Source organism: Nuphar pumila, chromosome 4, assembly GCF_984573655.1.
Source record: "Nuphar pumila chromosome 4, dmNupPumi1.hap1.1, whole genome shotgun sequence".
Lineage (NCBI taxonomy): Eukaryota > Viridiplantae > Streptophyta > Magnoliopsida > Nymphaeales > Nymphaeaceae > Nuphar > Nuphar pumila.
Genome location: NC_143252.1, coordinates 13389577 through 13402350, shown reverse-complemented (window position 1 = coordinate 13402350; position 12774 = coordinate 13389577). Strand labels below are relative to the sequence as shown.

General features: G+C 37.7%; 1 protein-coding gene across 3 annotated transcripts in view; it reads left to right on the top strand.

Moving 5' to 3' along the window:
* The window catches only part of LOC149839426 (autophagy-like protein), a 57697-nt gene that overhangs the window by 39574 nt on the left and 5349 nt on the right, over nt 1–12774 (top strand). For 2 of the 3 annotated variants that reach the window (XM_090002542.1, XM_090002544.1), the window contains exons 5-9: nt 8637–8693; nt 10707–10813; nt 10902–10940; nt 12437–12525; nt 12620–12698. In XM_090002542.1, coding sequence (XP_089858668.1) covers nt 8637–8693; nt 10707–10813; nt 10902–10940; nt 12437–12525; nt 12620–12698 — 371 coding nt within the window. Of the gene's footprint in view, nt 1–8636; nt 8694–10706; nt 10814–10901; nt 10941–12436; nt 12526–12600; nt 12699–12774 lie in introns of all 3 variants that reach the window. The other variant, XM_090002543.1, reaches the window with a different exon arrangement.

Below are 12774 nucleotides of genomic sequence, written 5' to 3'. Positions count from 1 at the left end.
CAGTTGGTAGAACTAAAGCTCATGTGAAGCTACACCATAAACACATGGTACCTTTGGATACACATGTGCGATGTATCTCAACACATTTGCCTCATTTTACCCTACCTAAATTCTAAACACAATAAAACTATCTTTGGGTCATTTATCGTTTCATGAATCTAAGTAGAATATTAATATTGGCTAAAGCTCTATGATAGAACAAAAAAATTGACAACATACGTGTATTCAGTCACTTTGGTGACATGAATCCACTAAGTCATCTAACTATCCTTGATGCCAATATTATACATTCATTTGTGCATGCATAATTGCAAATAAAATGCATGAATAATAACAAAAGTCAAACTTAAATTGGTAAAACCCGGGGTCTACAAGTAGGAACCGGTCTGAAAACACTCTGAACCGGTCTGAAACAGCCCTGAATTGGTCATCTAAGGGTCCAAATCGGTTTTGAACCTTATGAATTGGTGTCAAATATGAACAAAAGTTCATAAAACCCTATAACCGTGTGCCAAAATTCTTGTATCTTTTTATATTTATGAAAACAAAGTCTTAGCATCTCTGAACCAGTGAGAATCTGGAAAGAACCGTTCAAAAACGGCTCCGAACCGGTCAAAAAAAGGGTCATATCGGTCCTTAATCCGGTTCAGTTCAAATAGTGCATGGACCCTTACTAGATCCAGGTCTGACCCAGTACTAATCAGATCCGGGTCTGACTTGATACCTTCTAGATCCAAGTTGACCTGGTACCTTATGGATCCGGGTCTGACCCGGTTATAATCGTATCCGGGTTTGACCCGATACTAACCGGATTCAGGTCTGACCCAATATAAACCGGATCTGGGTCTGACCCGGTACCTTCATAATCTGGCTCGAACCTTGGAACAAGGCATATAACAAGTCCTTTTTTTTATAATTAATTAAAAAAAAAAACCTCACTTTCACAAGCTCATTGGTGCAAAAACTCTAGGGCTCTGCGTAGTTGGTAGGAGCTGTCAGTACACGTCTCCTTGTGGTGGTACGTTGCATGTTCAAAACCTCAGTGGTACGTTGAATAATAACTGGTGGGAGTCGGACTAACCATAGCTTGCCTTGAGAAAAAAAAAGGTTGGAGGAGGATTATTAGCTATGTGAGCACACTTTCTGTGTACTGCTGCACCTGATCACCCTCCTATCTTTGGGATACATGCACCTATTAAAATTCATAATGTCCTGTCAGTTTGGTGAAATTTTACAAGTCGGCATAAATGCTAAGCATGCGAAGACAGTAAAGCAGTAGACAATAATAAAACTTCAGCATGCAACAAGAAATAAACATTTCACGCTCACCATCATGTATGGATTGAGGGAACCATTAAAGTATGCATGATTTAATGCATAACAGGAAAAATGCATGATTTTTGTGCAGTACATGAATCCTTTTATTATCTTTCATTTAAGTCTTTTATTTTCATATGCATGCTCTATTAAATGCATACAACTTTAAGTTTCTCTTTTTAATTACCGTTGCCCGCGGATACACCAAACGGGTACAATCCCCGAGGTCAAGTAGGTTCCCAGGGTAGCTTAACACACAATTTGTATTTTATTACTGGATTCCAACTTATCCCTCGACCGAATCACTTTCGGAACATTAAACCTCCACATCTAATGTCGGGGACATAAGGGACACCCCACGCCCATAAGTGTTATTTTCTTGGTACAAAAAACAACAGCTATGTTAAAGCACACCACCCCCAGGTAAAGTGGCGGACTCTCCTTAAAATCGTGGTCAGGAGAAGGAACCTCAATATCGGGTTCAGGGGACCAAATTAAGCACACGGAGTTTTGTATCCTCACAGTATTTCCAAGACCGGATCTCTAAGATCCCCATTCTCCAGATGAGTGATCCCGGAAGGTATATTACACTGTGCTTTATTATTACCTTTTATTAAAAATCAATTCCTTAAGTTTTGCAACACTATATGCAAAAATAAAGATATGAGTTCGCATCTATCTCGCGAGCGTCATCACAGGACTCCGGCTCGTGGAAACATGTAGAACAGTGCAATAAACCGAAATATAGAAAAACATGATCTTTGCAATGCATTGAAATGAATAAGGAAAAAACAATCCCATAGCTCGGGCTTATCAAGCCCTTGACGATTCATTTCGATCATCGATGCACCATATGTATAAACCATGACATGTTATATGTGAAGTAAACCACTACCTATTTCCATCATGTGCACACCTGCTTGTAGATGCACATTTTCTTAAAGGAAACATCAATGTGTGTTTATTCTCAAGTATGTGCAATTATCACTTCATTACTTCTATTTTAACATGTCACATACATACCAACACAAAATTCCTATCACACTCCACCTGACTGGCAAAAATGAAAATTTTTATTAAGTGCAAGCCTACCTTTTGCACAATCTGGTCAAGTACACGCAACTGATGAAATACCCACTCTTAACACGTGTTTATATGTCATTGAAGAACCAGGGTCTCGCTTCAGCATGAGACTTCCACCCCGTAGGCTGGGGTCCCAAACAGATTCAGCTGACTCCAGTCAGTTGGATCAGGTACGTCAACCCTGGGCTAAACCTCCAGGCTGAATGACTGAGCCAACCCAGTTGGCTGGGGCCTGACAGCACCAGCACTGGCCCAGCCCAGGCCAGGCTTGTGCGTGTTGTCAAGGCTAGACAGCCTCCATGCCATCGTTGTATACTTGAAATTTCAAGGAGACCAACACCCATTTATATATATATATATATATATATATATATATATATATATATATATATATATATATAACATGATGCACTATAATTTCTTTTCCTTTTTCTTTGTTAAACATCCCAACAAACCCATAGTTAAATATTTTATTTTATATTATAAATATATATATATATATTTTTTATTATTTTTTATTTTTTTTCTCTTATCTAAAACACCCAGCCCAGCCGACCCTGTCGACTGGGTCTGACAGCATATACACAGGCCCAGTTTGGGCTTGTGTATGCTGTCAGGAAACCACAACATACTCAGATAGAAATAAAATCATATTGATATTTTATTTTAAATTCCTTTTTTTTTTCGATGGCAGAAAATCACAGGCCAGCACCCAGCTGACTGGGTTAGCTGGGCCTGCCGTGGCCCGACCCAAAAGAGCACAACACATCGAAACAATATATTATCAAACATTTTTTTTTTAAAAAGAGTAAGTCCAGTCCAGCCGACCCTGTCGGCTGGGTCCAACAACGTATACACAGGCACAGTTTGGGCCTGCGTATGCTTTCAGAAACAACACCAGTGTCAACGCAGACACTTGGTGAATACATATTATATATATATATATATATATATATATATATATATATATATATATATATATATATATATATATATATATATATATATATATTTGTTGGAAAACAATGAAAATACAGAATATGTAAATGGGTATCAGTGGAAAATCATGGATCCACTGCTCCCCCATGGATTTCCATCAAAAGATGCATGGCAATCCAATCTCCACCTGATTTCTCATTTGTTTCAAGAAGGGGTACCCGTACCTTTATAGGAGAATACGAATAGAGGCTGCAGAAGGTGCTAGGGCTGAACTACGTTGCCTCCACTCTTCTTCTACCTCCTTCACTCTCCCTTTCTTTCTCCCCTTTCTCTCTTCTCTCATTCTCTGTTTCTCTCTTTTTTTTTTTATGGTGAAAATGAGGGAGAAGAGCTGCCCCCCCCCCCTCCTTTCTCTTTTAATATAGCTGAAAACTCTTTAGAGAGTTTCCAGAATTAGGTCTCTCTCTTTAAGGAGTTTCCAGATGTTTTTTGACTCCTTTACTTGTCGTTTTTTTTTTTTGACTTTTGACTCTCTTTTTCTAAAAGATATGGAAACCACTAGACCCCTATTAATTAGGGAAGAGGGTTAACCCTAAACCCTCTTAACCCAAATCCCGAAATTAATAAAAATTAATAAACTAATAAATTTATTTTTTTGAATTTACTTATTCTTAAATATTCAAAAGCTTTCAAAATTGGTCATGTTGACCATGGAGACTTTTTATATGATGTTAACCTCAATTTAAAGCTCCTAGCTGAATTTATAGTCATAAAAATGTTGGGCTTGGATTTAGATCCGGATTCGGATCCAAGATCCAAAATCCAAACCCATACTCATACAAAAATTTGGATTAAGACTTGGATCAAGTCCAGATTTTATAGGACCTAACTAGGACCCAAATCCATAAAAATTTGGATCCTAGGCCTTGGATGAAATCCAATCCAATTTCGGATCCGTTTCAACAAACTGCTAAAATTTTAGAAAAACGCAATTTTCGGGCCAACCGGAACTCGAATTTGGAAAAGTAAAATACCATTGCGCTCAGAATTTCGAGGCGCATCCAATGATACATTACATGAATATCAAATTCCGAATTTCGCCCGAAAATAACCCGAATTTCGCTTGAATTTTGCTTGAATTTAAAAGTCGAAATTAAAACTCTTCACCACGTTCCGATTGGCTCGCCTCGACCTTGTCGATGAAACCTGGGTCAAACCCAAACTCTAAGACATCGGTCTCAGAATTGAGCCTCAAACGATTTTCTTACCAGACTTAGCCAAATTTTGGAATTTTCATGAATTGACTAAGATCCGAAAACACGTGATCTTACAGAACTTATAAGGCATTTAGTGCATGTTTTACCGAATGTAAAATGAGGGGGTCTTTTAGGGCTGGGGTTATCTCATGACACTAAGAGGAAAAGGAGAGAATGAAAATGAAGGAACAAAGAAAGGAAAGAAAGAAGATAAGGTAAGAAGGGATGACAAAAGGGAAAAAGGAAAATGTTAAAAAAAGAGGGAAAAAATCTATGATGAATGGCTCTACCCCGTTTCAACTTTCAAGCCTCATTAGCATTTGGTCATGTTTGAAAGTGAGAAAATTTTACATAAGAGTGAAGAAGTGTTCTTTGAATTTTTTCATGGGTTAATATTCCTATGAAAATTTTCTCATGTTCGAAAGTCTCTCTCTCTCTCAAATCCCATTAGCTATAGGTTGGAACCACACGGAAACAAGTACAAAATTTACCCATTTCTTAATTAAAAGGCAAAGCATAATCTCTGCTGTCCTGGTCAAGGAGCATGTGCAAGCAACCAAAGTTTTACTTGCTACATCTCAACAAATAAATCCCATTAGCTATACCTCACTTTATGCCATATAGGTTGGAACCACACGGAAACAATATTGTCACATATTATGCACATAACAAATAGGTATATATGTCTGTATGTTAGGGCCAATGTTGCAAGAATCAAATCAAATGGGCCAATTCTTATTGTATCAACCTCAAATAGATACAAGAAAGGGGTTGATTTGGCCTCTTCGACATATCAGATGATTTAGGCCGATTCAATTTGATACACCGAATCTCTGAATCGTCTTGGCCTCAATTGGTCCCCATTTTTTTCCTGTTAACCCTAAACCCCCATAACTCGCCTCTTCACCCGTTGCCCTTTCCAGCCTTCTCCATTCTCCTTCAGCGTTCGTCCCTTCGCATATTTAGCGTTTGACCCTTTGCCCATTTTCATCGATGTTGGCATCTGTGTCTGTGGAGGTGACCTCTCTCTCTCTCTGATGACGGCTTTTGCCAGCAGTGGCAAGCTCTGACTCAACGGCGGTGAGCTGCTGCTAGTGCGCAAGAGGCTGCCCATGAGATGCGAAGGAATGTACAATATGTTCTATTATATAGGTGGATGTAATATTATAGTCATGTTGACCATTTTGAGAGCTATTCTTAACCAATTTTAGAAAGTAGCCATGTAACATGTAAGATTATTATTGTGTATTCTATTTTTAGTAGGGCAAAAAGGGGTCGACCCTATATGTATTGTATTTTCTTCTCTATTTGCAAGGAACTCACTCTTTTAGACCTCTTTTCTTCTTCTCTCTACTTCCTCATGCATGCTCTTGCTCAACATGATCTCTCTCTCACCGATTTCAGCTCTTACCAGCGGCCTACGAGCTCTGTCTCACTGGCAGTAAGGTGCTGTTAGTGAGCAGAGGTCTCTCTCTCTCTCTCTCTCTCTCTCTCTCTCTCTCTCTCTCTCTCTCTCTCCCCGGCAGCGAGGTGTTCCCAGCGAGAAGAGGGCCAGAAGGTCAAATTTTGAATTTTTCTGTTTTTTATTTTTAAAAGGTTTTATGGATTAAAAAAATACAGTTTTAAATAGGCGATTCCGTTAGATGCGATTTGATTCGATACACTCTATTCAGATCTTCTTTTGAAAATTTGATTAAGGTCCGATTTTGATATTGACAACATTGGTTAAATATAGTCACATGCATTGGACATACAATTTTACGCAAACCATCTTAGAAGAACATCTCAGTTCAAGCAGGCACACACTATACAAAGTAAGTACTTATGAGAATGAACCTAACAAAGAATCCATACAAATACACACACATATGCATAAATATAAATATTAATATGAGAAGTGTTACAATGCACAACCATTTGTGCATTTTAATAACATGCACAATAATGTTTAAGACATAAATTTGCCCCTCAAAATGGCTTTTTTGTAATTACTGTTTTGGTTTTCTTGTCATTTACCAAAAAATATTGTTTAATTTGAAAACATAATGTCCAATTTACCCTTTCCCAAGGCTCTCATCCCCCTCACTTACCGGTTGCCCACCATTACTAGAAAGCCACCGGAAAATTCCCAGAACTAAATCTGGCTTGGGTATCTGCAGTCTCTCTATCTCTACATCCATAGACAATCTCAGACTAGGGTATTTGATTTGGGATTCAGGGTTTTGCTGAACATTTTATATTGGTTATTTCCAGCTGGAGAATTTGGTTGCTTTGTTTGGTGGTTAGTTTTTGTAGATTAGTTGTTGAAAGGATTAAGTTTTCTGCCTCATTTGTCACCTTGTTTTTGCTTTCCCACCTATTCACCCTTCATTGTGAACGATTTTTTGTAACATCTCATTCTTGTTTTTTATTTTTTTTCCCAACCAGTTGTATGCTCAGAATGCTTTCTACCAACTGGGTGGATTGTGATCCTCAGATTATCCATTTCAATTTCCAAAAATGATTTCTCTGTGCATTTCTGTTAAATCGTCAAATTGCAGACAGTTTCTTGTTTTTGAAATCTTCAAACTTGTTTTTTTTTTGTCCATTTTACTTTTAGTATTGCATCAATTTTGTAGTTTGTTTTTCAGTTTCTTGTTTTTTTTTTAAAATTTTGAGAGAGTGAGAGAGAGAGTTTAACGAGGCCAGACCAAATCGGTACCCATGTGGGATTGGATGCCGACGATTTTCTGGTGATGGTGGATAACCAGTGAGTGAGGAGGATGGGTGGTTAGCGAAGAGGCAAGTGATTTAAAAGGGAGGTCAGGTTGGATATTGGGTGTTCAAATTAAATAAAATATACTTGTCAAATGACAACAAAACCAATATAAAAAATTACAAAAAGCCATTTTTGAAGGGCAAATTATGTCATAAAATTAATTGTGCATATTATTGTAATGCACAAATGGTTGTGCATTCTAACACTTCCCTATATATATATATAATAAAACCTGGCTTAGATTAGCCAGATTACTATATAAAGGAAAAAGGTGAAATAGAAACAGTGGAAGGTAATTAGAAAGAAAGCTTCAATATCTTAACTAATGAAGAAACATTCCAACTCTTTTTTTCTCCCCTTGAAATCAGGATAAACAATAGATGACAGCCCTTAACCTCTCTCTCTCTCTCTCTCTCTCTCTCTATATATATATATATATATATATATATATATATATATATAGAGAGAGAGAGAGAGAGAGAGAGAGAGAGAGAGAGAGAGAGTCAATACTTGAACCTGAAACGAGTCTAGGGCTTTCCGAAAAATGAAGAGAAAAACCATAGGAAGCAAATTGCTGGAAATGCTCAACTTGAATGAAGGTCAGTTTCCACTTTCCAGTTGATGACTTCTCTTTAAATACCCTAGTAAATTAAAGGTCATCATTCTGCTTGCAGTCTATTTCTTCCACTGGTTCATGCTTTCTAGTCAAGATTCAATTGCTGACATGAAATTACTGGTGCCATTGTGGAAAAACTTTGACTTTTAAACAAATAGATATACCTGAATGTCTTTTTCCTCTCATCAAGAGAGCTATGTCTAGGCTCTAATTGTAGAATCAGATTCTCTTTTTTTTGTATAGTTCATGTTAGGAATTGGGAAGAACAGGATTTCCTTGGTGGTGCCATGGACAAATGTTTCTGGGAGCTGCTGATGGATGATCTTTTTGCTTTCCTTCATACTGATCTTGGTTCATATATCTATTTTTGCAGAGTGATGGTTTTAATAATTGCGATCTACTCTTAACTGGGATAATGCCCTATCCAATTTCATCCTCAGTTTCATGTGTTCTCTTTCTTATTTTTGATGTCTGACTTGAGTAATTTATTATTGAGGCACTAATGTTCATCTTCTGGAACTACTGTTACAATCTCATATGAGGTTTTTATTTTTGGTTATATTGAACAGTTTGTTTTAGTGTGTTGAAGTGGGCTATTTGGTTTTAGCTGTCTGGCTGTTAGTGAGCATGTTCAGAACATAAAATTTTGATTTCTTTCTCTATGCAGGATACCGTGTCTGCACTGCAATTGGGCAAGCCTCTAATCCAGTTATTACTCTCATTGGTAATATCATATAGTTGTTAGTGTCACTTGCTGTTGACTTTAGCAAATTTGTAGCTTCTGACATTATTTAAACATTGTCTCCTATTTGGCAATCCTTTGCACTTTTCTACATTTCTTGTTTTTGAGCGGGACCTTAAAACGTATGTATGATTCTGTGCCATAGCATGCTTGACAACAATATCTAGAAAGGGTGCAATTTTACTTAACCTCCACGTCACATTGAGCGCCTGTAGAGTACAAATTATCCCTAAAGTTGCAGGTCTGGAAATCGAGCTATTTATCATTTGCAGGAAGGATAATTCTGGTCAAGCACGTGTTGAACAGCATACCATCCTTCCTTATGTCTGTATCTATTCTCTATTCCAGCCAAAAACTCAGAAAGAATTTCCAAAATCTTGCGATCATTCTTGTGGATGGAGTTGGATGCAAGAAGAAAAGCAGCTTGGTTAAATGACACTTAGTTACTTTCCCTATGGAGATTGGCAGATTAGGTATAGGAGGTTGAAAATCATTAATGATGCTTTATAACCAAGTGGTAGTGGGCCTTATGAAATGAAGATATGTCCTAGAGGCTGCTTATCGAAAGGAAATGCAAATTAAATGGTATGATTTGGAATTGGAGTACCAGTTTCTGGAAGAGAGGTTCAGGTCTATGGCTTGGTTCGGTATGGGTTTTGGAGAAATTTAAGGAGATGATGTTTAGTTGCAGCTGGAAAATAGTAAATCTTTGTTTTTTTGGAAAGATAGGTGGCTTACCGAGCAAAGGCTTGCTGCTAAGTATCCAATGTTATTTAGGTTGTCCAAAAATTCAGACTGTTTGGTAGGGGATTGCTGGTTGGTGTGCAGTGGGTGGAACCTACGGTTTTGGTGAGACCTTGAAGAAGAGAACTTTGTGGACAGAATGGATCTGATGAGGCTCTTAGCTGGGTGAAAATTGTAGAAAATGAACCTGATAGTGTCGCTTGGTTGGCAGCAATTCTGGTATGTTGACAGTTGCTTCCTCCTACCAATCTTTGATTGAACCAGATGTGGAGCATTTACCATAAACACATGGGGCCCAAGCCCACCACCTAGAACCAAAACTTTTTCCTGGCTCTTATCTTTAGAGTTTAGAGTTTAGACAGGGTAAACACAGATTAAATTGAGGAAGAGTGTTTTAATCGGTCCCAGCCAATGTATTTTGTCATATAGATAAGGGATCCTCAAATCATCTCTTCTGGTATAGCTATTTTTCCAGAACTGAGGAGATTAGCATGTCCCAGCATTCATTCGAGATTTCAAAGGCTTTTGCTTTTGTGACCTCCTTCTAGGGCCAACTTGCTGGAGGAATGAGAAAGATAAGTTTTTGTGGAAATTTTGGTCGTTTATTGCATGGTGGACAGTGTGGCTGACATTTTTTCATGTCTTGCTGCTTGTTGCCAGGAAGTAATTTGAATTGGACAGGATCTCTGTGTTGCTCTGACTTGAACAATCTCCTTCATGGAGGGTGACCCTCATCCCAATCGGATCAATAATTATGTACACCTTTAACATTTAAACATCTGATGGACAATATTTTCCTTTATCAAAAAAGAATGTATGTATGTGTCTGTATTTATATGCGTGTATCTTGAAATGGGTCCTATTTAATCTTGGAGTGCCATGTATGCTCAGAAAAATCTGTTCTTTTGATTTTTTTTGTCCCATACAAGAAACATAAGCACACAATTAGTAGTTGTATTTGGTGTCAGGAGCCTCCTTTAATTTAAAGTTTGACAAAGGATTGCATTTTAAATTTTCAAATTCCTTTTCCCGAACTTGTTTAGTACTATGAATGTAAATATGCTATATCTCCTCTTTAATCTTCAACATTCACCTCCTGAAAGTACTTTATTGTTGGTTTAGAAATACTGCTAGATCAGTACTTGGGGTTCTTAACAATGTATGAAATGGAGTTGTTTGGTTTAACAGTCTTTTTTAGTAACTGCAGGTTCCATGTACACTGAATATTCATTTGCTACACTGATTTGGCAGATGAAAAGAAACCGCAGTTAGGCGTTATAATAAAGATGTCATCAGGCAGTGCAAAGACGAACTGCTCTCTTTCTGTATCTGTTTTTTGTGATACCCATGGTCCAATGGTTTGTCTTCATTTTTATCAACACTTAGTGTGTCTGTAGTTAGACTCTATTTTCAGATAATAATATTTAATGTTATCTTCTTTATCAGGTTCCCACTTCAGTTCACCATTTAGGGAGCTGCAATTATGTAAGTTTGTAGAAACCTTTCTGATTTATCTGTTTTAGATAGTTGCACAGTAGAATGCTTCTCTTTAAAATATTTTGGGAGATGTGATTCAAGCATTGGTGGTTATTTTCTGGGATGCAGCTTACAAAAGTGTCAGGCATTGGTTTTTTGAAACCAAAAAATTAAGTTGCTATCCATCATTGTAAACTATTGTTCAATGCATACACAGTTCCTTGAATTGATATCCATACCTCTTCCTGTTATTTCTTTGGATGTTGTGACCTTCAATAGTCTTTTCTTGATTCATAATATAAAGCATTCTCTGATACTAGGTAGTAGTCTTCTAACATGATTGCAGCCATGCACTATTTATTTTTTTGGAAAATTTATATCATGATAATGTGTTACCAGCCTTTTGCAGAATGAGCTGCTTATTTTTAGATTGTAGTCAATACATCACGTAGTGTGGTTTCCTACCCTTGAAATTCTGCATCCTACTACCTTCACTTATAAAACAGTTGGTTTTAGGACTGAATCTTGGGTGATAAGAGGCAAATCATCGTAACTTATTTGTTTTTTGGTAAAATGACCTTGAGCACAAGCCATAGTTGTTGTGACATGTGCACCTGGCTGGTTATATATGGATTTCATGTTCTCGAGGTCAGTCCTTGACATCATTCTGAGTCTCAAATAAATAAGACGTCTCGGTGTTGGGTGTGTTCTGGCGGTCCTCTCTAATGGTATGAATTTTAGATGTTCATGGCTGTATATAACCCTAGTAAGCAACGAAGTAGTGATGGGAGTGTAGTGAAGCTTGGTGAGCAAGAAATACCGGTGGATGATTGTTTCAAATATTTGGGATCTATCATTCAAAAGTATGGAGAAATTGATGGAGATGTAAATCATAGGATAAAGGTTGGGTGGATGAAATGAAAAAGTGCAACTGGAGTGTTGTGCGATCGCAGAATGCCATTGCGGTTGAAGGGAAAGTTTTATAGGACGACTATTAGGCCCGCTTTACGATATGGTACGGAATGTTGGGCTGCCAAGAGATATCATATTCAAAAAATGAGTGTAGCTAAGATGCGTATGCTGAGATGGATGTGTGGAAATACAATAAAAGATAAGATTCAGAACGAGGAGATACGTAAGAAGGTAGGCGTTGCACCCATTGAAAATAAGATGAGAGAGAATCGTTTAATGTGGTTTGGACATATTCGGCGAAGGCCTAATGATGCTCCAGTTAGAAGGATGGAGAAATGGGAAAATATATTAGGTAAAAGAAGTCGGGGTAGGCCTAGGAAGACATGGATGGAGGTGATAGGAAAGGATATGAATGCTTTGAACCTCACCGAGGACATGGCATTGGATAGAAATGATTGGAGGAGAAGGATTCATGTGGAAGACCCAGAATGATTTTCCTTTTTGGTTCATATTGCGGACCCCAATTGTTTTGGGATGAAGGCATAGTTGTTGTTGTTGTATGGCTGTATATAACCCTTTTTGTATTTATCCAGGCTACTGCGATTAGGCATCCTGCTGCTTGTGCTGATGTTATTTCTGTTCATGGACATGGATGGGGCTGGTTTGGTGCTCTTATGACCATGTGAGTATCTAATACATAGCTGTTTTTACCTTTAAGGCTTAAAGTCTTCCTAATTTTGATCACAAGCTCTCACAGACAATTGGTCCTATTTCAGTTTTATCTGCCTGTTAGGAGGCTATCTGCTGGCTGGTACTGCTTATCGTTTTTTTTTCCTTGGAGTCCATGGTATAGAGGTCTGTTCATCTTCACTTAATTATTCACTGCTTGCATTATCTTCTTTGTCAATATCTCCAATCTTGGTGTTTCATT